Source organism: Sylvia atricapilla, chromosome 15, assembly GCF_009819655.1.
Source record: "Sylvia atricapilla isolate bSylAtr1 chromosome 15, bSylAtr1.pri, whole genome shotgun sequence".
Classification (NCBI taxonomy): Eukaryota; Metazoa; Chordata; class Aves; order Passeriformes; family Sylviidae; genus Sylvia; species Sylvia atricapilla.
In genome coordinates, this window is record NC_089154.1 from 6703076 (window position 1) to 6728277 (window position 25202).

At 50.9% G+C, this 25202-nt stretch overlaps 2 protein-coding genes across 7 annotated transcripts; one reads left to right on the forward strand and one right to left on the reverse strand.

Annotated features, from left to right (window-relative positions):
• The first annotated feature begins 9110 nt into the window (after nt 1–9110).
• CIAO3 (cytosolic iron-sulfur assembly component 3) lies at nt 9111–19239 on the forward strand. Its single transcript, XM_066329885.1, has 11 exons — nt 9111–9357; nt 10435–10530; nt 11557–11700; nt 11930–12062; nt 12694–12828; nt 13116–13234; nt 14536–14665; nt 14897–14969; nt 16467–16601; nt 17546–17703; nt 18478–19239. Exons 1-11 carry the CDS (start codon nt 9292–9294, stop codon nt 18714–18716), a joined length of 1428 nt encoding a protein of 475 aa, XP_066185982.1. The 5' UTR covers nt 9111–9291; the 3' UTR covers nt 18717–19239.
• A 218-nt stretch (nt 19240–19457) lies between these two features.
• LOC136367994 (hydroxyacylglutathione hydrolase-like protein) lies at nt 19458–24872 on the reverse strand. 6 transcript variants are annotated; one of them, XR_010744758.1, is made up of 9 exons: nt 24664–24865; nt 23879–23943; nt 23139–23274; nt 22433–22541; nt 22187–22290; nt 21945–22046; nt 21782–21861; nt 21083–21548; nt 19458–20072 (listed from the first exon to the last, which is right to left on the reverse strand). XR_010744758.1 is itself a non-coding variant. In XM_066329901.1 (8 exons), the coding sequence occupies exons 1-8, from the start codon at nt 24766–24768 to the stop codon at nt 21383–21385; spliced, it is 861 nt and encodes a 286-aa protein (XP_066185998.1). In that variant the 5' UTR covers nt 24769–24872; the 3' UTR covers nt 19458–21382. The 6 variants fall into 6 exon arrangements, 5 of the variants coding, with proteins under 5 accessions (XP_066185998.1, XP_066185997.1, XP_066185996.1 ...); XM_066329901.1 differs by having other exon boundaries at nt 19458–21548; nt 21782–21858; nt 21945–22043; nt 24664–24872; XM_066329900.1 differs by having other exon boundaries at nt 19458–21548; nt 21945–22043; nt 24664–24868.
• Between the last annotated feature and the right edge of the window lie 330 nt (nt 24873–25202).

The window sequence follows — 25202 nt, forward strand, 5'->3', positions numbered from 1 at the left end:
CAGCAGCAGCAGCTCCCTGCCACCCTGCAAGACAAAACGCCGTGGGTTTAGAGCAAAAGCGGCACAAAGCTCCTTCCCGCAGGGTTCAGAGCTGGGTTTTAACCCGGGATTTCAGAGTCCTGCTGTTCTCCCTGAGGGGGGACAGCCACAAGGTTCCTCCAGCTCAGCCTCTGTGCTGGGTTTGTGTGGATCGGTATTTGGCGAGGAGAGGAGCCACTTCCAGAAAGGGATTTTTTTTTTTTTTTTTTTTTTTTTTTTTTTTTTTTTTTTTTTTTTTTTTTTTTTTTTTTTTTTAATAAAGAAAAATCGTTCTCGACGTTTTCCGCGCTTAACAAAATGAATGAGTGCTGAGTTTGGACTATTGACACCTTGTGTTAAAATCTCTAAAAAAGCGCCGAGCACGCTTCTGTGAATAAAGGTGTTAAAAATTAGCGAATCAAAGGCACGACAAGGTGACACCAGCGATGTCCTGGATCTGTCCCCAGAGGGCAGAAACGACACCCTGGGATGTTGAAATCGCCAGGATTTCCCTGCACGGGCAGGGATCAGCCCAGGAATCACCAGAGTTGTCCTTCCACCTGCTTTTAGCTTTGCAGCGTCCCCCCGTGGGAACTGCAGCCTGGGATGAATTTCACTTATTTCTTTTGCTAAAGCCTCAGATGGATCAAACCCCCCCGTGCTGGGGTGGGAATTTGTCCCTCAGCCCAGAGCCTGGCAGGGATTTATGGGGAAAAGGGATTTATGGGGAAAAAAGGATTTATTTCCTGACAGCTCTGTACAACTCTCCACCCATCCATCCCTCATTTCCCGACTTCCAGAGGGATCCTGATGCCAGCTCCCACCTCCCTCTGCCAATTCCACGGAGCTGGCAAGGTGGGAAACGCCAGGGCAGGAGCCCCAGGGATGGCACACACGAGACAAAGCCGGCAGGAGTGACATTCCCCGAGCTCAGCATCCCTCAGGCACAGAGAAAAGGGAAAAGTGGAGATTCCAGATGCCCCTGGAGGGGCAGGAGCAGCGGAATGGGAGCAGGGAGGGGACACAGTGAGGGGCTCTGCAGCTGCACAGCCACAGTTTGATGGCACAGGATGATGGGGGAGCCTTTCCTGGTGTGGATGAGTCCATAATCCCAAAAAAACCTGCATGAGGAAAGAGGGTTCTAAAGCAGCCTGGATGAGGACTTCATTAGCACAACACCTTTTTTAATGACCTGATTTCTAATAATTTAATTAATGGAGAGCTGTCACTAATGAACAGACAGAGGAACAAAGAGGGACTGGGGCCAAGGGCTTGACGGGACAGGACACAGGGAATGGATTTAGGCAGGGTTAGGTGGGATTTTGAGCAGGAATTGTTCCCTGGGAGTGTAAGGAGGCCCTGGAATGGATTTCCCAGAGGATTCCCCATCCCTGGAGGTGTCCCAGGCCAGGCTGGATGGAGCTTGGATATTCCCTGGGATGGTAGAACGTGTCCCTGCTCATGGAAGTGGATGAGATTTAAGGTCCCTCCCAATCCAAACCATTCTGGGATTTATTGCTCAATGAATATAGAGTTAATCAGATTTGATTGTGATTATTCCTTAAGAACTTTCCCAGAGCAAGAGGGACTGGGAGCAGACAGCTCTGAACAGACAGGAGGAGAACCAACCCCACTGGGACCTTCCACCCCGTTTATCACCAAAACCAAAAGATTTCACTCACAGATCCAAAACCCAGCAGGACAAGGAAAGGCTCAGGATTTAGAGCAGCCACCAATTTCACATTCAGTGGTCTGGCAGCACATTTTCCCTTTTTGGGGATGATCTGTGGCCTGGAAAACCCTGCTGGGCCAGCCCTCCCTGCACAGGCAGACTCACCCAGCAGCAGCAGGAGGAATCCCAGCAGAGGAGACATTTCTGGACAGCTCTGGGAACCACCTCAGCTCAGCCAGGAAAAACCAAACGGGAACAAATTAATGATGCCGACCCCCAACTCAGAAGAGGGAAGTTAAGGGTCATGTGGAAACCTGGACGAGGCAACACCCTTCACAAACCCTAAAATTAGACCCAAAGTGTGTGTGTGTGGGGGGGGGGGGGAACAAAAAAAAACCAAAAAAACCCCCAAAACAAAAAAAAAAAAACTAAAAAAACCAATAAAAACAACACCACAAAACAAAACAGAAATTAAAAAAAAAAAAAAAAAAAAAAAAAAAAAAAAAAAACCAAAACCAAAAAACCCAAAACCACCCCCCCAAAAAACCAGAAAAAAACCACCACCCCAAAAACCAAAACAACAAACAAACAAAAATCATCCCCAAACCCCCAACCTCTGGGAAAGCACGTGCAGAATTTGGAGTTCACGAAGGCAGCTCATTGCTGCTGGTGGCAGAGGGACAAGAGGGGACCCTGTGACACTCACCTGAGGCTGCCGGTGCTCTGGGCAGGCTCTGGGCATAGCGGGCTCCTTTTCACCCAGCCCGCCGGGGTGTGGCCGCGGCTCCTGCGGCTGCTGGGGATGGATCGGGAGCCCCGGGCACACCCCCGGCTCCTTGGGAACACAAACGGGACAAATAACCGCGCTCCCGGGCAGCGCCTGGCGTGCCTAGGGCGGGCACCGAGCTGGGGTCACTCCCTCCGAAAGAAATCATCGGTGTGTGCTCCCAGGATGGATTCATTCCCTCCCAAAATAAATTATCAGTGTGTGCTCCCAGGATGGATTCCGTCTCTGCATGGGACAAAAAACAATCTGTGATCCCAGGATGGATTCCTTCCCTTTCTGCACAGGGTAAAAATCAGTGTGTGCTCCGAGGATGGATTCCCTCCCTCCAAAAAACCAAAAAAAAACAAACAAAAAAAACCCCACAAAACAAAACAAATCCCCAAACTGTGTGCGCTCCCAGGATGGATTCCATCTCTGCACGGGACAAAAATCAATCTGTGTTCCCAGGATGGATTCCTTCCCTTTCTGCACAGGGTAAAAATCAGTGTGTGCTCTGTGGATGGATTCACACCCCCCCAAAAAAAACCCCTCAAAAAATAATCAGCGTTGCTCCCAGGATGGATTCACTCCCCCTACATGGGATAAAAATTCATGTGTGTGATCCCAGGATGGATTCCCTCCCTCCAAAACAACAGTGTGTGCTCTGAGGATGGATTCACTCTCTCCCTGCACAGGACAAAAATCAATCTGTGCTCCCAGGATGGATTCACTCCATCCAGGAATGTTTGGCACTGGGGAATTTTGTGCAAGGAGCTTGGAATGGTTGGAATATCTTCAAAATCTCTGTGTCCCAGTCACCTCCAGCTGGAAAATCCTGAAGAGGAATACAAGAAGAGGAGAAGAATGGAAGTTGTTCTGTCAGGCCATGGGACGGGATGGAGCTGTGCCAGGGGAGGGTTAGGGGGGAAAGGTTGTTCCCCCAGAGGGTGCTGGGCACTGACCTGATCCCCAGGGAATGGGCTGAGCCCCAGGAACATTTGGACACCACTCGTGGGATGCCCAGGGTGGGATTTGTTGGGACACATGACCCCCTGTGATCCCTTCCCACTCAGGATATTCCACTCTTCCATCATTCCAGATCATGGAATGTCGCACTAGGAGCTGAGCTTGTTTTGGACTCATCTCAGGGTAATTTTACATCCTCAGATTTTTTTTTTTTTTTTTTTTTTTTTTTTTTTTTTTTTTTTTTTTTTTTTTTTGGAGGGGGGGGGCAGGAAATAGAAAAATGGTTGTTTGGTCACTTTATTCTCCAGACAAGTTTTTGCAAAGTCCTGACCATCAATAATTTGCGTCACTGTCACCTCCCAGAGTCACCACACCCCCACTCCAGGTCCTTATCAGCTCCTCTGGAATCAGTGCAGCCACAAACTCGTGTGACTCACAGGATCCCCAGAATTAGAGTGACTCTCACCCATCCCAAACCACCCAAACCCATAACAATCATCATCACCTTATGTGATGACATCACCTGAGTCCAGCTCACAGACCTGGAGCTCAAAGCACGAGGCCTCTTCTCCAGGATCCTCCTGGGGCCGGTGGGCATCCTCCAGCCAGGCTGAAAATACCAAAGCTCTGCACACATCAAAGGTGGTCTGCACCTTTTTGGGATTTGAACTCTCCAAACAGGCTCAGGATCAGATGGAAAAGTGCTGAGTGGGGAAACTGCTGGAAAATCTGTGGCTCCAAAGGAGGGAAAACAAAGGGAGCAGAGCCATGGAATGTTCAGGGCTTGGAAGGGACCTTAAAGCTCATCCAGTCCCAACTCCAGCACCTCCCAGAGTTCTCCAAACCCTGTCCAACCAGGCCTTGGATACTTCCATGGATGCAGGAGCATCCCTGGGAGAGTGTCCAGGGCTTCCCAGCCCACAGCTGCCTGCTGGGGTCTGTGAGGATGGGATTTTGGAGCTCCCCTGGAATAAACAATCCCCTTTATCTCAACCCCATCACACCCCAGCCCTGTCTCTGCCTCCCTTCCCTCTGCAATATCCATCCTCCTGGTAGAAATGCATATTATAAAATGGGCTTTTTGGCAAATATGAAGATGAAGGTATACATATATACACACATGTGTACCCATATATATGTATACTGTTAAAATAACTTTGGTTTTATTTGTACAATTAACAAAAACTTAAACGTGGTAGTGGTAGTAGCTGATATAAGTGAACTGTTTAGTCAAGATAACATCCAGTGAACGTGATGAGGACCCTGCTATTAATATCCCAACTATCAGCATCTGCCAACTGAAGGAAGTGTAGACCAAGGCCCAAACTGGAAGTGATAACAAAATCACAGCCAAGAAACGCTCCTGTTCTAAAAAGACCCAAAGAGTAGCTCTGCGAAACAGTTCTGAGAAAAGCAGAAATACTCGTAATAGTCTATAAATATGCAACGGGCAAATGTAATAAAGAGGTTAAAGAATTTCTGTGGGGTAGTAAGTGTGCTCTTAGTTAAGTGCCAAGCACCCAGCCATTTTAACCCTTTGCTTTGTTTCTGTCTCCTATTGTGCTTTTATGAAACTTTTTAAAGTTTTTCACCAGAAAAGTGAACCACTTTTTTCATATAAACAATCCCATTTAGCTCAACACCATCACACACCAACCCTGCCTCTGCAAGATCCTCCTTCCCCAAAAAACCACTCCCAATTCTGCATCAGGGCCACCAGCACAGCCCTGGCAGGGAGGAGAGGCGCTGGAGAAGGGCTGGGACAGCCCCAAAATGAGTTCGGGACAGCCCCAAAATGAGTTCGGGACAGCCCCAAAATGAGTCCGAGCCAGGCTGGGGGGGCCCGGGCTGGGCTGAGGCTGTTCCTGAGCTCAGCCAGGTGTGGCAGGGGACAATGCATCAGGGGACAATAAATCCTCCCCAATCCCACCCGCGCAGCGCGGCCGCGCCCCGCAGCCCGGACAAAGGGGCTTTGTGCTGCCTCCAACCCTGCCTCGGCACAGCGCGCCGAGAAACAAGGCTCCCAGCCTTTAAAAGGTTAATAGTGTGTAAAATGAAATTCTAATTAAAGAGTAATTTAAAATATATATATTATATATTTTTATAATGTTATATAAAATACTATTATAACAAGCTTATTCTAATAAGCGTATTCAGTTTATTGCTGCATTGAATTAATTTAAAATAGTTAATTAAATATATAACATATATAATATGCTATATAGTATATCAATGTATAAAATTACATATTATATGCTATACGCTATATATAATACATATAATATACATAATTTAATATAATACATACAATTATCAAATATTTATGTTTTATATATAATACATACTATTATCTAATATATGTTTGTATATTTATAATATGTATTATATAGTATGTATTATATAATATATTATATAATACTCTATATAATAGATAAAATATATAGAAATATATATTATATAACATATTGTATAATAGGGTATGTAATATGTTATATAATATGTTATATAATATATATATTTTAATAGTTAATTAATATATAAAATATATTTGATATTTTAAACATAGATAAGAATTTATAAACATCTGAGTCCCAACACAAAAATCTCAAAGCGTTTTATCCTGACTCTAACAGAAAAGAAAATAAAAAAGCCACAGATGAGGTAAAAACCTTGCAGAACCTGGGAAGAAACATCATCCAACCCTTTGGATCAGCGACTGACACAGCAGCAGCAGCCTTTAGAAGGTTTCCAGAAGGGGAACAAGGGAAAAGGGAGACGTGAGGGTTAATCCAGGGCAGGAGCAGAGGTTTGAGGAAGCTGCCAGAGGTGGATAAAGTGACACAGGTGATGCCAAAGCTGTGGTTTGGGGAATAAACAGCTCCCAGGGCATGAAAACGAGCCTGTTGTGACATCCCTGGCACTTGGCTCTTCCTCTAATCCTGCCCGAAAGTTGTCCTTGGTGTGCATTTGGGAAAGGATTTGTTTTGTGTCCCTGCTGTGTGCAGAGCTGAGTGACACTGACTGTGAGCTCAGAGCTGCGCCCCTGGGCACCACAGAACCTGAAAATATGGAAGATAAAACTTTAAACATCAATTCTCCCGGGAGGGAGAGACTGTCAGCAGGAATGGGATATTCACAGGGCTGCTCCAGAGGCACCTTTCCCTGCAAATCCCGGCATTCTGAGCCTGGCAGAGATGCGGGGGAGGATGTGCGAGGTCACAGCAGCCTTGTCACCTCGGGGGGGTGACGCAGCCGCTCGTTAAATGTCACCAGCAGAGAGAGATTTTTTTTTTTTAATAGACAGGACAATATTTGCTTCACCAAGGAGCTTGTGTCACTGTTTGCTCAAGCCTCCACTTCCCAGCGGGGAATATGGGAAAAGAAACAGTTTTGGCTCCAAGGCGCTGCTGAGCCCACACCTAAAAATGCCAGAGGGGTGAGCAGAGGCTGACACTGAGGGTTTGTGTTTTACAGCTCATGCACGACCGCGTGTCCCAGGGAATGAGGGACAGGATATCAGGAAATGGCCTCAAGTTGCACCAGGGGAAGTTTAATTTGGAGATTAATAAAAAATTTCCTCCCCTAGAGGGGTGTCCAGCCCTGGGTGGTGGTGGAGCCACAGCCCTGAGGGGATTTCAAAGCTGGGCTTGGGAACAGGATTTTGTGGTGGCTTTGGCAGTGCTGGGGGAATGACTGGAATTTTTAAAGGTCTTTTTAAACTTCAGTGATTCTGTGACCCCACCCTCAGGTGCCTGTGCCAGCAGCCCCTCACCTCAGGGGGATTTTAAACAGCAAAGAAGGAGAGAGGGAAGCCAAGGGCATCAGAGATCTTTTCCTACCACCAAACACTCCTAAGCCCTCTAAACCAGATTTATCCCCCTGGGAACTGCAGAGCAACCCCACAAACACTCCAACCCTTCTAAACTCAATTCTGGTTTATCCCCTGCTCTGGGAACTGCAGAGCAAAAACTCCAACCCCTTTAAACCCAATCCTGATTTACTCCCTGCTCTGGGAACTGCAGAGCAACCCCACAAACACTCCAACCCCACAAATACTCCAACCCTTCTAAACTCAATCCTGATTTACTCCCTGCTCTGGCAACTGCAGAGCAAACCCTTCCCTGGGCACTCCCCCTCCCACAGCTCCTCCTGTGTCACAGGGACAATGGAGACACAACAAAAAAGGCCAAACAACGTCAAATATCCGTTTGGAGCTGGAATTAAACCCCGACCATCCCACTGTACCTTCCTGCAGGTTTACACAAGAGATTTTCCTTGGCTTCCCCCTCCCTCCCTCTCTCCTCTGTAATATTTGCATTGCACAAGTCAGAAACCACCTACAGGTAATGCTCCAAGCCCTGTAATCCAAACAAGCTAAAAAAGGAAAGGTAAAAAGGGAGAAGTGACTCTTCTGACGTCTGCTGTCCCTCTGTGCCCAGGTTTGGTGACCCTGCAGCCTCTCTGGAGAGCAGAAACGTGTCCAGCAGTGTCCCAGCCCCAGCTGCTCAGGGCTGGGCTTGGGGACAATCTGGGGACACTCCTGACACACCAGGGGCCAGCAGGGAGTAGTTTGACAGGTTTAGGGTCACCAGGAGAGGGGTTTGCAGCAGGAGGAGGGTCAGGGCTGGGCAAGGCTGCTCAGGAAGAGCCAGCTCGTTCCATCCCATGGATCCCACTCCATCCCTGTTCCCATCTCTATTCCCATTCCCATCCCACCTTCCTCAGAGCTCCCACGATATAAACTCCAGGAACCGTGGAATGTCCCCACGTTCCCCAGGGCCAGGTGCTGGGGGCACCAGGAATGCTCCAGTCCCTGCTGAGGATCCTCAGCCCTCTCCAGCCTGCAGAAAACAGCTGGAATTGCCAGCATTCCTTATTCCCAGCACACAGAATTCCCTGGAGGAGTCAGGCTCCTGGAAAGGGGCTCTGGGTGTCCCCAGGTGCTTCTCACAGCAAGGCTGATGTCTGGGGATGGGGCAGAGCAGCTTAACCTGCTGCAGGTATAAATATAAATCTAGAGATGAAGATAACTGTGAATTTAAATAAATGTAAGTGTACACGTAAATATAAATAAATTATAAATGTAACTATAAAGGCATAAATGAATATAAATATAAATATAAAATATAAATGTGTGTGCAGTCACCTGCAGTGGGTGCCAGGTCCTGTACAGCCCCGTCCTGAAAATCAGAGCAAAACTCAGCTAATGCCTGTCTCTCACGCTCCCTAAGCCCCAAATGTTCCCAGCCCTAAATCCTGTCCTTAAGGACCGCCTTAGCACCTGGCTGTGCTGAGCACCTGTGGGAGTTCCTCAACACACAGCAGGAACTTCACCTAATTTTGTACCTAATTCTCACTGTTTATATCTATCTATCTATATCTATATCTATATCTATATCTATATCTATATCTATATCTATATCTATATCTATATCTATATCTATATCTATATCTATATCTATTTCTTCTTTCTTCAGAGCCTGAAACATTTACTGGGATTTAATTTTGGGATTGCCTCTTGAGGCAGGATATTCACAAGAGCCACCAGCGCGCGAAAGGAGCTACACCAAATTTTCCTAGCGCTGAAAACTTCACATTTTCTTAGAGCTCTAAAAGTCCCAATATAATATTAATTTATTCCAAAAAGCTGATAACTACAGAGCAAAAATTAAAAAATGTGATCATTGCGAGCGCTTATACGACAGTGCTGCTGTTCGCTTTGCGGCGGTGTGGCCGTTCGCTGTACGACAGCGCGGCGCCTCACTTTGCGGCGCGGTGACAGTCCCGTTGTGCGACAGTGTGGCCGTTCGCTTTGCGGCGGTGTTGTAGTCCCGTTGTACGACGTGCGGCGCGGCGCTTTGCGGCGGCCATGGCGGCCCGGTTCAGCGGGGTGCTGCAGCTGACGGAGCTCGACGATTTCATCGCTCCGTCGCAGGTGGGGCCACCCCGGAGGTGACAGGGCCGGGGACTCCCGGGGCCAGGGGCTCACGAGGCTCCTCTGCCCCGGGAGCCGCGGGGTGGGCGCTGAGGAGGGGCGCGGACACGGCCCTGAGGGGAGGGGGGGTGCCATCCTCACCCTTCGCCCCTCTCGCTGTCACCACACGGGGACCGTGCCCACCCTCCCCTCAGACCTCCTCCCGCTGCTGGTGGGGATGGAAAGAGGGGTCAAAGTGAAGATTCGGCGCTGTCCCTTCCACCTTGAGCAGGGCGAGCAAGGCTCTGTGGGGTCACTGTGGGGAATGAGCGGCCAGGAGGGAGCTGCTCCTGTCAGAGGCTTCAGGCGCTGCAAAAAAAACCCTGCAAAATATCCAATCCTGGATGTCTTTGCTGAGAAACACGGCAGAATAACCCAGCCGGGACGAGATCGGTGGAAGGGAAATAGCAAACCCTGTTAATTCTCCGTGCGGGACTTGGGTTTGCGAGGGAATTCTTCACGTAAACCATGAGCTCCGCTCTTGTGTTTCGAGCGAGGGATCGAAATGAGTCGTTCCTGCAAAGAACCCTGCCGAGATGGATTAATTCAGCGGGGAAAGCTCCAGCTTCTCAAAGGGGAAGTAGGGCAAGGAGTCACGGGGTGCTTGGGCAATTTAAAAACCAGATAAAATTGCGAGGACAAACCCTGGGGACTCGTGCCGGGACACCGGAGCTCCGGGCTGGGATGTGCGGGAGGAGTCGGGATTTGCTCCTGGGTTTTGGGGAGGAGGAGGAGGAAGGGGCTGGTCAGACTCTGCTCCTGTCAAAGCTCCTGTCAAAGCTCCACAAGCAGAGCTGAGCTCTCCAGAAAGAGCAGAATTCCCCCCGTGGGCTTGGGGATGATGCTGGAAAAATGTTCCTCCTGTTCCAAAGGGGTGAGCAGCCTCTGCTTTGACATTTTTTCTTACAGTGCTGAAAGAAACTCGGAGAAATCCCAGCCTGGTTTGTTGTTCCTGCACACCCAGAGCTGCTGTTTGATCCCTTTTATTCCTGTTCAGTTCCTTGCTCAGCTGCTCAATCTGCTCTGCTGCTCTTTCAGGAATGCATCAAGCCTGTCAAAGTGGACAAAAAGGCTGGAAAAGCAGCAGCCAAGATCAGGATCGAAGCTGATGGAAGCTATTTCCAGGTCAATCAGGTACGTGGGGTCTTCTGTTCAGTGTAAAAAACGCAGAAAAAATGAGTGTATTTTAAGTATTTTAATTATCTGCATCTATTTAATGCCTCAAAGAGATGCTGTCAGCATCCTTGCTTTTTTTTTTTTCTTTTTAATTTATAATCAGTAATTCCAATTTGTGCCATTATAATGCTCTGAAACACTGATGTTAATTACTGATTATTAATATAAGAGCAGATGACCTGAGATTGTACTAAACTTTAATTTATCAGCATTTTCATTTCTATATTAATTTCTAAGCAGCAATTTTATAATCAGTAATTCCAATTTCTTCCAGTTTTTCCTGCTCTGAAACACTGCCATTAATTGGTGGTGATTTTCATAAGAGAGCAGATAAGATGAAAAGTTTATTTATTTTATCAATATTTAAGGATTGGCAATTCCACGTTGGTTGTGGCAATGTCCTTGTGCTCACTCAGAGATTTAATCAAGGTATTTATAACAAATCTTGCTGGATTTTTTAAAAAATAAATAATATTTCAAATTCTTTCTTTAAAAGCTTGAAGAATTCAGAAGCTTCCAAAATTCAGGCTGAATTTTTCCTGTTTTCACCCTAAAAAAAGTTGGCATTGCTCAGTTAAGCAAGCTGGGAATTCCTCTAGGAATGGAACCTGGAATTTTAGGCAGATTTAGATTTTAAAAAAAGCAGGATCCAGCACTTCCAAAGGAGTCTGGTTCCTTATTTTAAAATTTTAATAGTGCCTCGTTTCCTGGTCTGTTCCTGGCTTTATAGAGGAGAATCTCTTGGGAAAATCAAATTATTCAGGGCAGATAGAAGGTGAAATATTCCCTTCCAGTGTCTGGGATGAAATCCCTCAGCAACAAAGATTTTTTTTTTCTTTCATCATAAACCAAGAGCATCAAAAGAGCAACATCATTACTATTTGTACTAAAATATTACTATTTGTGCTAAAGTGAGGAAACTGCTTCTTAAATCCTGGGATCAGAACTGAGCCTGCTTTGGGTTTTTTTTGGTTTTTTTTTCAGGATGGGGAAGAACAAAAGCTGGAAAAGGCCAAAATCACCCTGAATGATTGCCTGGCCTGCAGTGGCTGCATCACCTCAGCTGAGAGTGTTCTGGTCAGCCAGCAGAGCCACGGGGAGCTCTGCAAGGTGCTGGCCCTCAACAAGGTGGGTCCCCCTCATCCCTGCAGGAAAAAAAGGGGAAAATCCACAGGAAAAGGGAATTTCAGAGCCCCTGATGGGTCCCAGGTTATTCTTGCTTTCACTGTGGTGGTTTGTTCTCATTTTTAAAGGGTTTGGGTGTCAATTCCTGCGTCAGAATTAACCTGAGGAGTTCTGCGGTGCTGCCAGCTCTGCCTGTGCCACAGTTTGGGATTGTTTTGGGTTTTTTTTTCAGGCTGCTGCTGCCCACGAGCAGAAAGTGGTGGTGGTTTCTGTCTCACCCCAGTCCAGAGCCTCCCTGGCTGCAAGGTGCAAACTGGGGCTGCTGGAGACTGCACAGAGGCTGACACAGTTCCTCAAGAGTTTGGGCAAGTTTGGGGTTGTGCTCTGTCCTCTGGGCAGGGGGTGCAGCACAAATTAATGGGATTTGAGCCCCACGTGGATTCCAAAGTGTCCAAAACTTCAGGGTGAACTTGGAGTGAGGGAAGGAAAGCTTGGGAAAAGGAGGGGGAGGGAGGTTTTGTTGGGTTTTTTTTTGTTAGGGCAGATGGTAAGAGGACAAGTTGAAATGAAGATTTAAACAGCCAGAGGGCAGGGTTATGGGATATTGGGAAAGAATTCCTGGCTGGGAGGATGGGGAGGCCCTGGCACAGATTCCCAGAGAAGCTGCTCCATCCCTGGAAGTGTCCCAGGCCAGGCTGGATCACCCTGGGACAGTGGGAGATGTCCCTGCCTGTGGAACTGGCGGAGCTTTAAGGTCCTTTCTAACCCAAACCATCCCATCAGTCCATAAAACCTGCAGAAAGAACCCTTGGAAAAAAAAAACCCAAACCCTCACATTTTACATTTCCACTTCTCCTGTCACTTTTACCACAGTAAAAAAAAAAATGTTCCCTGTCAACTGCAGGGCTCAGAACCTGTGACTGTGGTTGGAGTGGAAGGTTTTTTGTTGTGTTTTGCTGTTTCCTGAGGGTTCTAACCCAGCTGCTCCCTGCCCAGGTGTGCACTACGTGTTTGACACGACCTTCTCCAGGAACTTCAGCCTCCTGGAGAGCCAGAGGGAGTTTGTGAGGCGCTTCCACAAACAGGCAGAGGACAAAAAGGCTCTGCCCATGCTGGCCTCTGCCTGCCCAGGTATGGCTTCAGTCCCAGCTGCAAACAAAAATCCAGCAGCTGCTCAGAAAGGTGCAAAGGGATGGTTTTACCTGCAGGATTATTCTCCTCACAGCACAGATTATGGGGGTTAAAAGCAGTGGTGAGATATCTTAAAATCAATCTGCTCTTACACTTTTGTGCTGAACTGAGGCTGGAGATGGTTATTAATGGGCATTAAACCTGGGGGTTTTGGGGAGGATGGGCAGAGTGAAGGTCTGCTGCTTATTTTTTTTTTTAATTTAATTTGTTAATTGTGTTCCTGCCAGGTTGGATCTGCTACGCAGAGAAAACCCACGGCAGCTTCATCATCCCCCACATCAGCACCACCAAATCCCCCCAGCAGGTCATGGGCTCCTTGGTCAAGGGCTACTTTGCAGAGCAGAAGGTAAAGCTCTAAAAATGTTCTTCTCACTGCAAAACTCCTCAAATTCAACACTTCAGGCTGAAAATTTTGCTCTGTTATACCCATTTAAAGGTCAATATTGCAGAAGGCAGAAACTCTTCTTCACTTCTGTCCTAGCTAATGAGCAGTAATTAGGATAGAACACTAAGCGTGAGCTAATTAAATTAAAGCCTCTGAATTATTTGAGAGAGCTGAGGAACCTCATTTTTGTGCTCTTGTTGTTTAAAGTTGGTGAATAATTTCAGACAAGTGACCCAGGCCAAGGCTGCAGTCAGTGCTTACGTGCAGATCAGGCTTCTCTAAAAAAATGATCCCTCACTCCCATCTTGATGTTCTGCCTCTGTCCTTAGCCTGTAACCTCTGGAATCTTTCCAGATGGGAGCTGGATGTCCCCAGGCTGCAGTTTAAACAAACAGCCTGCACTGGGCCACGAAGGGGCTGGGGAATTATGGTGGGCTTTGCTGGCCAATCACAAGCTGTGCTTTCACACTTGCATGAGGCAGCTGCAGATTTGGGACAAAGTTTGGCAGCTTCTGGGAATATTTGTCACAAAACCCCAAAACAGTGGCCCAGGGTCAGTGAGCTGCTTGCTCAGCCTGTGTTTATTACTCGGATGATCCTGAGGTTTTTGTGGGACTCCAGATCATGTCCTGAGGGGCTGAGCTTTGGGAGCAGGCAGGAAGTTTATTCCCTAATGGCTTCATTAGGGATTGGCTTCTCTGCCTGACCTTGGATCATTGCACTGGAGTGAAGGAAACTTGCAGGAGCTGAAGGGAGCCTCAGGAAAGATGGAAAGAGATGATTCCCAAGGGCCTGGAGTGCCAGGACACAGGGGGTGGCTGCCCACTGCTAGAGGGCAGGGTTAGATGGGATATTGGGAAGGAATCCCTCCCTGGGAGGGTGGGGAGGGGCTGTGGTGGAATTCCCAGAGAAGCTGTGGCTGTCCCTGGATCCCTGGAAGTGTCCAAGGCCAGGCTGGACAGGGCTGGGAGCAGTCTGGGATGGTGGAAGGTGTTGGGGTTGGAACTGGATGGGCTTTAAGGTCTCTCCCAACCCAAACCATTCCAGGATTCCATGAAACCTGTGAGGGACCATCCCTGCAGCCCCTGACTGCAGCTGGAATTGGCTTCTAGGAGAGAAATCATTTCATCTGTGCATAAATACATAAATACACAAATACCCAGTGATAGTGGGGCATTGTTTTTCCCTCTCCCCTTTGCTCCTGGAATGCTCTCCCTGAGGGCAGGGGAGTTTTGGCTGCTCCAGCTTTGTCTCCCTTGCAGCACCTGACCCCTGACAGGATCTACCACGTCACAGTCATGCCCTGCTATGACAAAAAGCTGGAGGCCTCCAGGCCAGACTTCTTCAACCAGGAATACCAGACCAGGGATGTGGATTGTGTCATCACCACAGGTAAGCAGAGCCACGGGAGATTCCCAATTCCAGCTAATTCTGGGAGCCTTGCAGGGTACTCTGCCTTTAATAACCCTTTGTCTCTGACAGAGGTTGGATATTAATCTGTATTTACATTTAATAGTGCAAACCATGCCCTGGTAAAATGCAGGTGCAGTTTAGGGACTGCTCTGTGGAGTTTGTTTTCCTTATCCCAAAAATAAGAACTCTTTGTGCCTGGTTCTGTTCCAGGGGAAGTGCTAAAGCTGCTGGAGCAAGAAGGAGTGTCCCTGTCAGATGTGGATCCTGCTCCCCTGGACACTATGTAAGAACAAAATCCCATTTCAGTCATCTGCCCTTTCCTCCAGGATTTAGGGAGTTCACAATTCCCCTGTTCCCTTTCCTCCACGATTCAGAGGGTTCAGAATTCCCCTTTTCCTGCTGTTCTACACAAGTGTGTTTGCCCTTGCTTTGGTTTCTTGTGTCACTTGAACCAGAACAATTAGGAATTAAAATATTTAATGTACAGAATATGATGAATTTCCACTGGACAATCACTCCAGCTCCTTTCATCCCACAAAAAGCTGCTGCAGGCTTTGGGAAGGACAAGAACCTGTCCCAGTGATAGAAATTTCCTGAAGCAGAAGCTGCTGCTCTTCATTATCAGAGCCACTGCAAAGATCCCAGAATTAAAGCAGAAATAACAAATATTTAGGTCACTCAGTTAATCTCCAGAAGATTGTTGGTGAACAACGACATTTAAGATGTGTCAGATGGGACTGGGCTTGTTGATCAGAGGAGGAGCTTGTGCACACACTGGGGTACACCTCACTCCTCGTGTTAATTTTACATTAATAAGTTTGTGTTTATACAACCTTCCATACCAAAATAGTTTATGTTTTTCACTTACTGAACTTGTACATATTTCTATAATTTAACTATATCTTTGAGCCTGCACTGAAGCCATATTTGCATTTAATATCCCTAATGTGCATTCTGATTTCAGTCTCTACTAATACTCTCAAGGTTCCAGGCAGTAAAATTTCCCTTAATATTATCTGTTTCCAATATTTCTCTGAGATAAATGTTTACTGAAGTAATACACCACCGGTCAAACCTGAGCATTTCTGTGTTGATCATACTTTCAAACACCAATTCTAGCAAAATCCAAGATGCAGTCTTTATGTTTGGGGTCTCATTTTGGGGCTTGAGGTGACAGCAGGGCTGGTTCTGCCCCGAGCACCCAGAGCTGCCTTTGCTGCAGGCCAAAGGAAACATCCCCAGGGTTCCTGGCACCAGAAAGGTCCAGCAGCAGCAGCTCCCTGAATTCTACAGGATTCATTAGGGAAACACTGGAATGGTTAGGGTGGGAAGGATTTAAAATCATCCAACCCCAACACCTCCCACCATCCCAGTCTGCTCCAAACCCTATCCAGCCTGGCCTGGGACACTCCAGAGAGACCCAGGGACATCCCCAACCTCTGTGGACACCCAGTGCCACAATTCCCCAGAGCCAGCAATGCTGCCCAGGAGAGAGGGAGAAACTGCACCCTGAATTACACAGAATGAGATTAGAGAATCACTGGAATAGTTTGAGTGGGAAGGATTTAAAATCATCCAACACCTCCCACCATCCAGCCTGGCCTGGGACACTTCCAGGGACATCCCCAAGCTCTGTGAACACCCAGTGCCACAATTCCCCAGAGCCAGCAGTGCTGCCCAGGAGGAAGGGAGGAACTGGAGCTCGGAGGAAGCTGCTGTTTGGCTGCTCCTGAAGCTCCTGGAGTTTTGTTTGAGCCCCAGTCCCCTGTGCCCTCCCCAGGCTCGGCGGGGCTGCAGAGGAGCTCAGCTCTCACCGCGGTGGCGGCTCCGGGGGATTCCTGGAGCACGTCTTCACACACGCTGCCAAGGAGATCTTTGGGATCCACGTGGGCTCCATCCACTACAAACCTCTCAAGTAAGGAGCTGAAACCCCACAGGAAACTCAGCTGTTTCAGGAATTCTCACTGAGGGGCTGAATTTTCATTTTTTGAAATGTTAAATTTGCACTTCCAGGCTGAGAATTGGCTGCTCGCCCCCCCAGCTGCTGAGCAGTAAATCAGCCAATTCCAAGGAGAATTTCCCAGGGAGAATTCCAGCCCCTTCCCCATTCACACCCTGGAGTTTGGCCTGATGGATTTTCCCTTTAGAATAATTATAAAACTGTAGAGTAATTGAGAAGGCAGAGTTCTGGTGCAGCTGGGATTCCTCACCTTGGATCAGGCCAGTCAAGAAGATCTGTCACTGACTATTGATCCCAGAAAACCTTGTGGGAGGGTTTTGGGGCTCTGTTTAACTGTAGGGTGACAGAAAATCACCTGAGTTTGGGGATTAAGGCTCATCCACCTGAGATTCCTTCTAGCTTCCCAGTTATAGTTTAATGTATCCTTTGGAATTAATTATATCCCTAACAAGTAATTTTTATGTTTAGGATTCCCTGGTTTAGGAAGCAGAAAAAGCAGTCTCAAAAACTTAATAAAAATCAAATTACTTTGGTTTTTTTTATCGGACTAGGTATTCCCACTAACCTTAGAGATCTGGAATCCTCAGTCAGGATTTGTTCCCATATTCAAGTTAAAAATCCCCTCAGAGGCTCCATCAATGTTAGCTGAAGGAACTCAGGTCTGGCAGGGAAAGTTCCCTGTGCTGAGCTTTTCAGCCTCCATCAGCACAGGTGTCCTTCAGCAAACTCTGCTCAGGTGACCCCAACAGTCCTGGAAGGCTCTGGAAGGAATTCCTGCTTGTTTTCCTTGAACTAGGGCAGCTCTGAAACAATATTCACAAAGAATTTGGGTTTTGCACTTTGAAGTTTAAAATAGAAACTGGTTTGGAGAAATCATTTGCTGTGTTCTGCTCCCTCAGGAACAAGGACTTCCAGGAGGTGACCCTGGAGAGGGATGGGGAGGTCCTGCTCCAGTTTGCTCTGGCCTATGGCTTCAGGAACATCCAGAACCTGGTGCAGAAGCTGAAGAGAGGGAAGTGCCCCTATCACTATGTGGAGGTCATGGCCTGTCCCTCAGGTGAGGGACAAAAATCCACAATCCAGCTCCCAAATCCAGCCTGGGAGCAGCTCAGGCAACTCAGGACAGGGAGAAAATGGGAGATTTCTCACACCCTTGGGGTTGTGACAGCCACAGCATCACAGCTCTACAGCTGTGTGTACATTTTCCCCCCTCTGAGCCAGTAATTCCTCAGGGCTTAAGGAATTGCAGCTAAATTCCATCACACAAAATTCCCATAATTAATTAATTACTTTTAAGGAGGATTTCCTGAGCTCTTTGGTACTTTCCTCCTGAAGTTGCCCAAACCTATCACACTTACAGAAAATGCTGCTGTGACTGGTGGAGATAAAATAATCATATTTTATTCCATATTTTTTATCCTTTGCTGGCTCCCTTGGGAGCAGGAGCTGCCTGAACCCACTGAGGGGCCACTTTTGGCTCGTGGAGCTGCTCTTTTCCAAGGATCCCCACAGCTCTGGGAGCTCCCACAGATCAGCCCCACTCCCAGAACTCATCCCAGACACTTTTCCCTTTCCTCCTGCCAGGCTGGGCTCACCTGGGCTGGGCCCTGCTCCCTTCTGGGGGCAGGAGATAAGAGCTGGCAGATTCCCAGCCCAGCATCTCCCTGCCCTGTGGCCCTGGGAGATAACTGGGAGTGAACCTCCATTCCTGAGGTGTTTTCATTACTGCAGCTGTTTGCAGGAGCAGAAGAAATTAATTGGAATTTTTTTTTTTTTAGTTTTTCCAGCTGAAGTTCTTCATCCCTGTTTTTTTATTGGTTTTTTCCCCCAGGCTGTTTGAATGGAGGAGGGCAGATCAAACTGGAGGGAGAATCCAGCAAGGAGGAGCTGCAGCAGGTGGAGAGGTTGTATGAATCCCTGAGGGCTGAGATTCCAGAGGAAAACCAGGCTGTGAGGGAGCTCTATGAGCACTGGCTGGGGGGCTGGGGCTCACAGAGGGCTCAGGAAATGCTGCACACACAATATCATGCAGTGGAGAGAACAAACTCTGCCCTCAACATCAAATGGTGAGGCCTTGCCCAGCCCAGGAGATCCTCAGTGCCTTCTGAACTCACATTTCTGATCCTCCAAGGACTCTGTGCAATTCCTGCCTCTGGGAACGGGCCTGGCACTGCTCATTCCTTCAGCTGGAGGGTGAGGTGAGGGGAAGAAACCCCAAAGTGTGACAGGAGACACATCCCAGGCTGATGGGACAGAGCCTGCACTGCTCCAGCAGCCCCATTCCTGCCTGGACTGAGGAATTTGAGGATTTGGAGCCCAGCTCCAGGCTGAGCTTTGTGCCACACCCCAATATTCCTCCCGCAGCACTCAACCCTGTGGCTCTGCCTCTGCTGGGACATGCTCATCTCAGCAGAACTGGTCTCCTGAAGCCTGGAGCTGTCACATCTCGGTGCCCTGCAGGGTCTGTGCCCTCAGGGAACGGGATCCAAAGCCTGGGGTCACCCCTGGGGCTGCCTCAGGGCCTGCTGTGAATGCTGGACAGAAACCTTGTGATTCCTTGTCCTTAAATTATAATAATTTATACCAAGGGCAATTACATCTCTCTCTTTTCTTCCTGAACACACAGCAGGGAGTCACAGAGTTGTCACACAGCAGCCACTTACTGAGGGGCAATATCCCTAAATCCAGACAGAACAGGCGCTTACTGATGGATAACATCCTGAAACAACACAAAATAGTTCCTCACCTTGGGGCTGGCAGGAACCAAAGTCTCCTCTGCACTTTACCCCAGTGAATCCACAGAGCAAATGGTGATTTTCATGGTTTTAATGAAAAGCTTTCCATTTTTTCAGCTGTTGCTGATCGTTAATGAGCTCACAGTGTTCTAAGGCATCAAGCTCCCCGTGCTGCCCCCTCCCACCTTCCTGAGGAGCAAATTGGTGCTTCCAGTGAATTCCTTTTTTCCATGCAGGGATTTGGCTGAACCAGGAAATCTGGAGTCAGTGCAGAGCAGAAATGCACAATCAGCCCAGAAATGCACAATTAGTGAAGCTAAATTAGCTGGAAATGAAACCAAGTAATAAATGCTCAGGGCGCTCTACACTCTGTCACTTCCCCAGGTCACCAACACACACCCAGAGGTCACTGAGGCCACCCAGGATCCCTGTTCTGGCAGGAACAGCTGGAATTTCTCCCAGCTTGGAGGTGTGGAGCTGGCTCAGGGCTGCTTCAAACACACAGGAGCTCCCAGGATAAATAAAATCCCAAAGGAACACCCAGGGGACATCCACAACTCCAGCATTCCATGGAAACAGGAATTCAGGCCATGGTATGTACCAAGGGAGATTTTACAGCTGGATAAATCCTTCCCCTTCCATGCAGGGAAGTGAATCCAAACTGTAACTTAATAAAAGGGAAAAAAGAAAACTTCAGTCCAGTTTGTAGCACAGGAAAAAGCCCCAAACCAGACTTCAGTGGCAAGAAATTCACAGTCCACAGTCCATACATGAAAATTCCTGAAATCAAGTCTGGGAGTTGACATCAAACTCTCATTTTCTCCACAAATATAAAAAAAAAGGAATGACTTCATTGGTGGGAAGTCCTCCTCACAGCTGCAAATAAAACTCTGCTCCTTTCTCAGACTTAAAAATGAATAAAACACAGCCCTGATTTTGCACAAAGTGAGGGCTGGGAGCCCCGGGTGCTCCCTGGCAATGTCCACAAAGTCAGCACCAAGTGTTTGCCAGGTTTTTTTCCCTGGGAAAAAGCAAGAGATGCCTGGCAGCACTTTGTTCCTGGCTGCCTAAAATCTGTCCCACCTTGGGAAATCCCACCCTGGGGCAGACCCTGGACACCCCACACAGCCCAAGGACTTCCCAGGGCAGCGACTGGGCCACAAATCCCAGCGGGACCTACTGGAAAAATGGGGGAAAAAAAGAGGGGGAAACCCACCCAAGCCCTGCTGTGGTTTGTTAGCACAGGGCAGAGTTGGGTGGGTGCTGGTGCCACCAGTGACTTCCCAGTTTCCTGTGGGGATCCAAGTGTCCATCCTTGACCTGGGAAGGCTCAGGGTGGCTGCAGCAGGACAGGCAGGGCCAGGAGGGCTCCCAGGAGTTCCAAAGCCACCATCACACAAGTCCTGGGGTTGGGATGCAGCCCCTGGGGCTGGCAGGGGATCCCTGAGCTTTTCCCTGCCCTTCCCTGGCTCCCTTCCATGGCCCCAGGGCTGGCAGCTCCTGCACTGACCCCAAAACCAGGAGTGTCCCCTGCTCCAGGCCATGTCCTGACCCTCTCCCAGCATCCCCAGCACCAAGGGGATGGTACCAAGGGAGCTTTTGCAGCTGGATAAATCCTTCCCCTTCCATGCAGGGAAGTGAATTAAAAAAAAACAAAACAAACAGGAAAAAAAAAAAACCCACAAAAAAACCCCCCAAAACTTGGTCCAGTTTGTAGCACAGGAAAAAGCCCCAAACCAGACTCCAGTGGCAACAAAGAAGTTCACAGCCCACACACGAAAATCCCTGAAATCAACTCTGTCCCAGTGCTGGGAGCTGCCACCAAACCGAGGCCACAGCCTGGGCTCTCCATTGGGATCCAGGTGCTGCTCCCCAGGGAATGCCAGAGGGGAGCAGAGCTCAGCAGCCTCACACAAGCAGCTTAAAGACCAAATCCATCCCCAGCTGGGGGCAAATCCAAGCTGGGCACAGCCAGGAGGGGGCCCTGGCACCGCAGGGATGTCATTTCTTCTCCAGGAAGGGCCCGAAGAGCCCCCAGTCGAAGGCCAGCATGGCCTGGGGGTTGGGCCTCTCCTTGGGCTTCTTGAAGTTGTCCCTCTGGGAGCGCAGCGTCCTCAGCACCTCCACGGGCTCTGTCCTGCCTGTGAACCTCTGCACGGCCTCCTCCCTGCAAGGGACAGTCCTGCTGGGCCCTGGGGACACCAGGGACCCCCACACCACAGCAGGGGAGTGCCACCCTGTGCTGGGCACTGCTGGGGGGTCTGCGGTGACCCCATGTCCAGGCACCCTCCCCTGGCTGGGATTTCCCACCTGGTCATTGAGGAAGGGGATGGTGCTGGAGGGGGGATTTGGGATGGTGCTGGAGGGGGGATTTAGGGGCAGGGGCTCAGCAGTGCTTACGTGAGCCGCAGGAAGGGGTTGTACAGGAACTCCTCCTGCAGCGTGGAGGGCACCGTGGGCAGGTCCTCGTCATCACGTTGCTGCAGGGAGCACAGACATGCAAATCCTGCTGCCATCCCACAGCCTGAACCCACACCCTGCCACAGGGGGCACAGCCACCTACCCTGGCCCACGCCAGCTTCTTCTTCACCGCTTCGTTCTCTGGCTCCACCTTCAAGGCGAATTTGAGGTTTCTGATGGTGCATTCGTGGCCACAGAAAACCTTCTGCGGGAGGCAGCCGGCATCAAACCTGCCCCCAGTGCTGGATCCGAGCCCGGGATCCCTGCCCTGAGCCCGGGATCCCCGCCCTGAGCCCCGTCCTGGCTCCAGGAGCCCTGTCCAGGCCGGGGGCTGAGCACACTCACCGTGTCCTCGGGCAGAGTGCCCAGGATTTGGGTGAGGTTGGTGTGCATCTGCTCCGCCGTGCCCTCGAAGAACTGCCCGCAGCCCCCCACGAACAGGGTGTCACCTGTGGGACAAGGGCTGGGCACTGAGGGACCCCAGTGCCAGGGGTGGGGGTGCCAGGGGGGGCTGGGTTCACCCCAGGAGAGCTGAGTGTGGGGGACAGGCAGCACGCAGGGAGGGTGTCCCCAAAAGCCACGGGGGGATACCTGAGAAAAGAGCCGGAGCATCCGGGGAATCGTCCTCCCACATGAAGTAGCACATGTGGCCCGAGGTGTGGCACGGGGTGAAGAGGCACCTCACCCTGATGGCCCCAAACTGGGGGGACAGAGGGTCATGATCCCACTGAGGGGGACAAACAGACCCTCCAGACCTCCCCACGCCCTGCCTGGGGCCCAGCAGGTCACAGATCTGACGGCCTTTGTGTGGGCGCAGCTGTGACTGCTCCGATGGCATTTGGGACCAGCAGGAGAGGGTGGGAACCTCCAGCACAACCCCAGACAGGCTGGGATTGGGATTCCTCCATCCCAGCCTTGTATCTGCAGGGCCACATCTGCCACCACCCCAGGGCACAGAGGGTGCTTGGCCCAGCAGCACCGACCCCACTGGGGACATCTGGGGACAGTGTGACCATGTCACTGCACTGGGGACCACTGGGGACATCTGGGGACAGTGTGACCACCCTACTGCACTGGGGACAGCTGGGGACAACTGAGGACAATGTGACCACCTCACTACACTGGGGACCACTGGGGACATCTGGGGACAGTGTGACCACCCCACTCCACTCCCCACTGGCCACCCCACTGGGGACCACCCCACCATGCCACCCCAGCAGGCAGGGCCCATGTGTGGGATCTGAACCCCAGATGTCCCCAGGCTCCCAAATGTCCCCAGGCTGTGGCAGGCACGCACCGTGAGCTCCTGGCCGTGGGTGACCCTGTGTGTGAGGGCCCCGATGCGCTCGTCGGCCCCAAACACCTGCAGGCCTGGGAAGAGCTGGGCCAACTCCTCATTGCCCCTGGCGTGGTCCCTGAGGGCACAGGAGGGGCTGGGAACGGGCACCGGGACTGGGAATGGGCGCCAGGATTGGGCATCGGGGCTTGGAATGGGCACTGGGATTGGGCACTGAGAATGGGAATGGGCACTGGGAATGGGAATGGGCACTGAGAATGGGCCCTGGGATTGGGCACCAGGATTGGGCACCGAGGCTGGGAATGGGAACTGGGAATGGGCACTGGGATTGGGCAACAGGATTGGGCACTGGGAATGGGAATGGGCACTGGGATTGGGCACTGGGGCTGGGAATGGGCACCAGGATTGGGCACCGGGGTTGGGAATGGGCACTGGGAATGGGCACTGGGAATGGGCACCAGGATTGGGCACTGGGAATGGGCACCAGGATTGGGCACCGGGAATGGGAATGGGCACTGGGAATGGGCACTGGGATTGGGCACTGGGGCTGGGCACTGGGATTGGGCACCGGGATTGGGCACTGGGAATGGGAATGGGCACCAGGATTGAGAATGGGCATCGGGAATGGGCATTGGGATTTGGCACCGGGATTGGGAATAGGCGCTGAGACTAGGAATGGGCACTGGGAATGGTCATTGTCCCTGTTTGGGACACGGCCACCCCGACCCAGCCACACGTACCAGTGGTGGTGGGTGGTGAGGATGGCCCTGAGCACCACGTCCTCTCTCCTGATGATCTCCAGCAGCTGGAAGGGACCCAGAGCAGCGGTGAGAGGGCAGAGGAGGTGACACAAACACACACCATGACCTGTCCCCGGTGGCACCGGGCAGAGGAATCCCCCAAAACCACAGGGACAAAGGCGTGACCCTGAGGGGAGCAGCCGGATGGGACCGCGCTCATTCCATGGGGATTGCGGCGTTTCTGGCCATCCTTAGGGAAGGCACAGACGGGAACACGGGGTCACTGCCACAGCAGGGACACGCTGGCCGTGCCACCGTGGCCACAGCTCGGGCCACATGGCACTGCCACAACCCCGGCACGGCTGCCAAGGAGGCTCCGGATGCCGAGGGAACATTCACGGCCAGGAACAAACCCCGCGCTCCTCCCAGAGGAAGGAAATGCCCGAGTCAGCACCAAACGCCGATGGGGTGGCACAAGGGACACCAGCGGACACGGGGGACACGGCGATCCCGCCCGCTGCCTTCCCGGCTCCTGGAAAACGGGATTGGCCATGGGATACCGGAATAATTTGGGTTATTGCGGCTTGCTGTGATGTCTGCAAGGCTCCAAGGCTGCGGCACGGGCAGGGAGCGGCTCGGGGACCCCGCAGAGCCGGGGCAGGGAGATCCGCACCCCACCTCCCATGGGATGGAGGGGTCTGTCCTGCCGAGGGGATGCTCCAGGTGGTCACCGAGCCCCCGCCGTGGGGATGCCACCGCCACCCCCCCGGCGGGACCCCGCTCACCCTTTTGGGGACCGCGGCGTCCACGGCCACGGCGTCGCGGGTGTTCTCCTCGATCACCAGGTACATGTAGTTGTCCTCCAGCACGGAGATCACCTTCACCTTCATGGCCCCAGCGCAGGCGGGTTTGGGGGCGCGGGACCCCGGCGTGTCCCCGGCGCCACCCCCGGGGCGGTCCCCGCCGTGTGCGGGGCGGGACACGCAGCGTGGGGCGGGGAGAGCCCGCACGGCTCCGCCACCGCGGGGACAGGGGGCAGTGCCACCCCGCGCTGCCACGGCACGTCCTGACACTGCAGGAACGAGGGGGTCAGGCCCCAAAACCAGCCCCGGGGCCAGCGGGGTGCGAGGGGAGGGATGAAGGGCTGGTGGCGCTGGTGGCACCGGGGGACTCTGGATGGGAACAGCAGCGGGGGGAGAAGGTGCAGAGCGGTCCCGGGCTCTGGAATTCCTGCTGGGGGGTCTGGGGGAGTCTCCGCTGCAGGGACAGGGCCAGCCGCAGGGCAGCAAGCCCCAAAGGCTCCGGGCGCTGAGCTGAGCTCTCC

Coding starts and splice junctions, on each gene's coding strand:
- CIAO3 (XM_066329885.1), top strand. CDS start 9,292: ATGGCGGCCCGGTTCAGCGGGGTGCTGCAGCTGACGGAGCTCGACGAT. Junction 13,235..14,535: donor GCTACTTTGCAGAGCAGAAG/GTAAAGCTCTAA, acceptor TCTCCCTTGCAG/CACCTGACCCCTGACAGGAT. Junction 14,666..14,896: donor GGATTGTGTCATCACCACAG/GTAAGCAGAGCC, acceptor GTTCTGTTCCAG/GGGAAGTGCTAAAGCTGCTG.
- LOC136367994 (XM_066329898.1), bottom strand. CDS start 24,768: ATGAAGGTGAAGGTGATCTCCGTGCTGGAGGACAACTACATGTACCTG. Junction 23,275..23,878: donor CTCACCACCCACCACCACTG/GTACGTGTGGCT, acceptor GCCCGTTCCCAG/CCCCTCCTGTGCCCTCAGGG. Junction 21,862..21,944: donor AGAAGCTGGCGTGGGCCAGG/GTAGGTGGCTGT, acceptor TGCTCCCTGCAG/CAACGTGATGACGAGGACCT.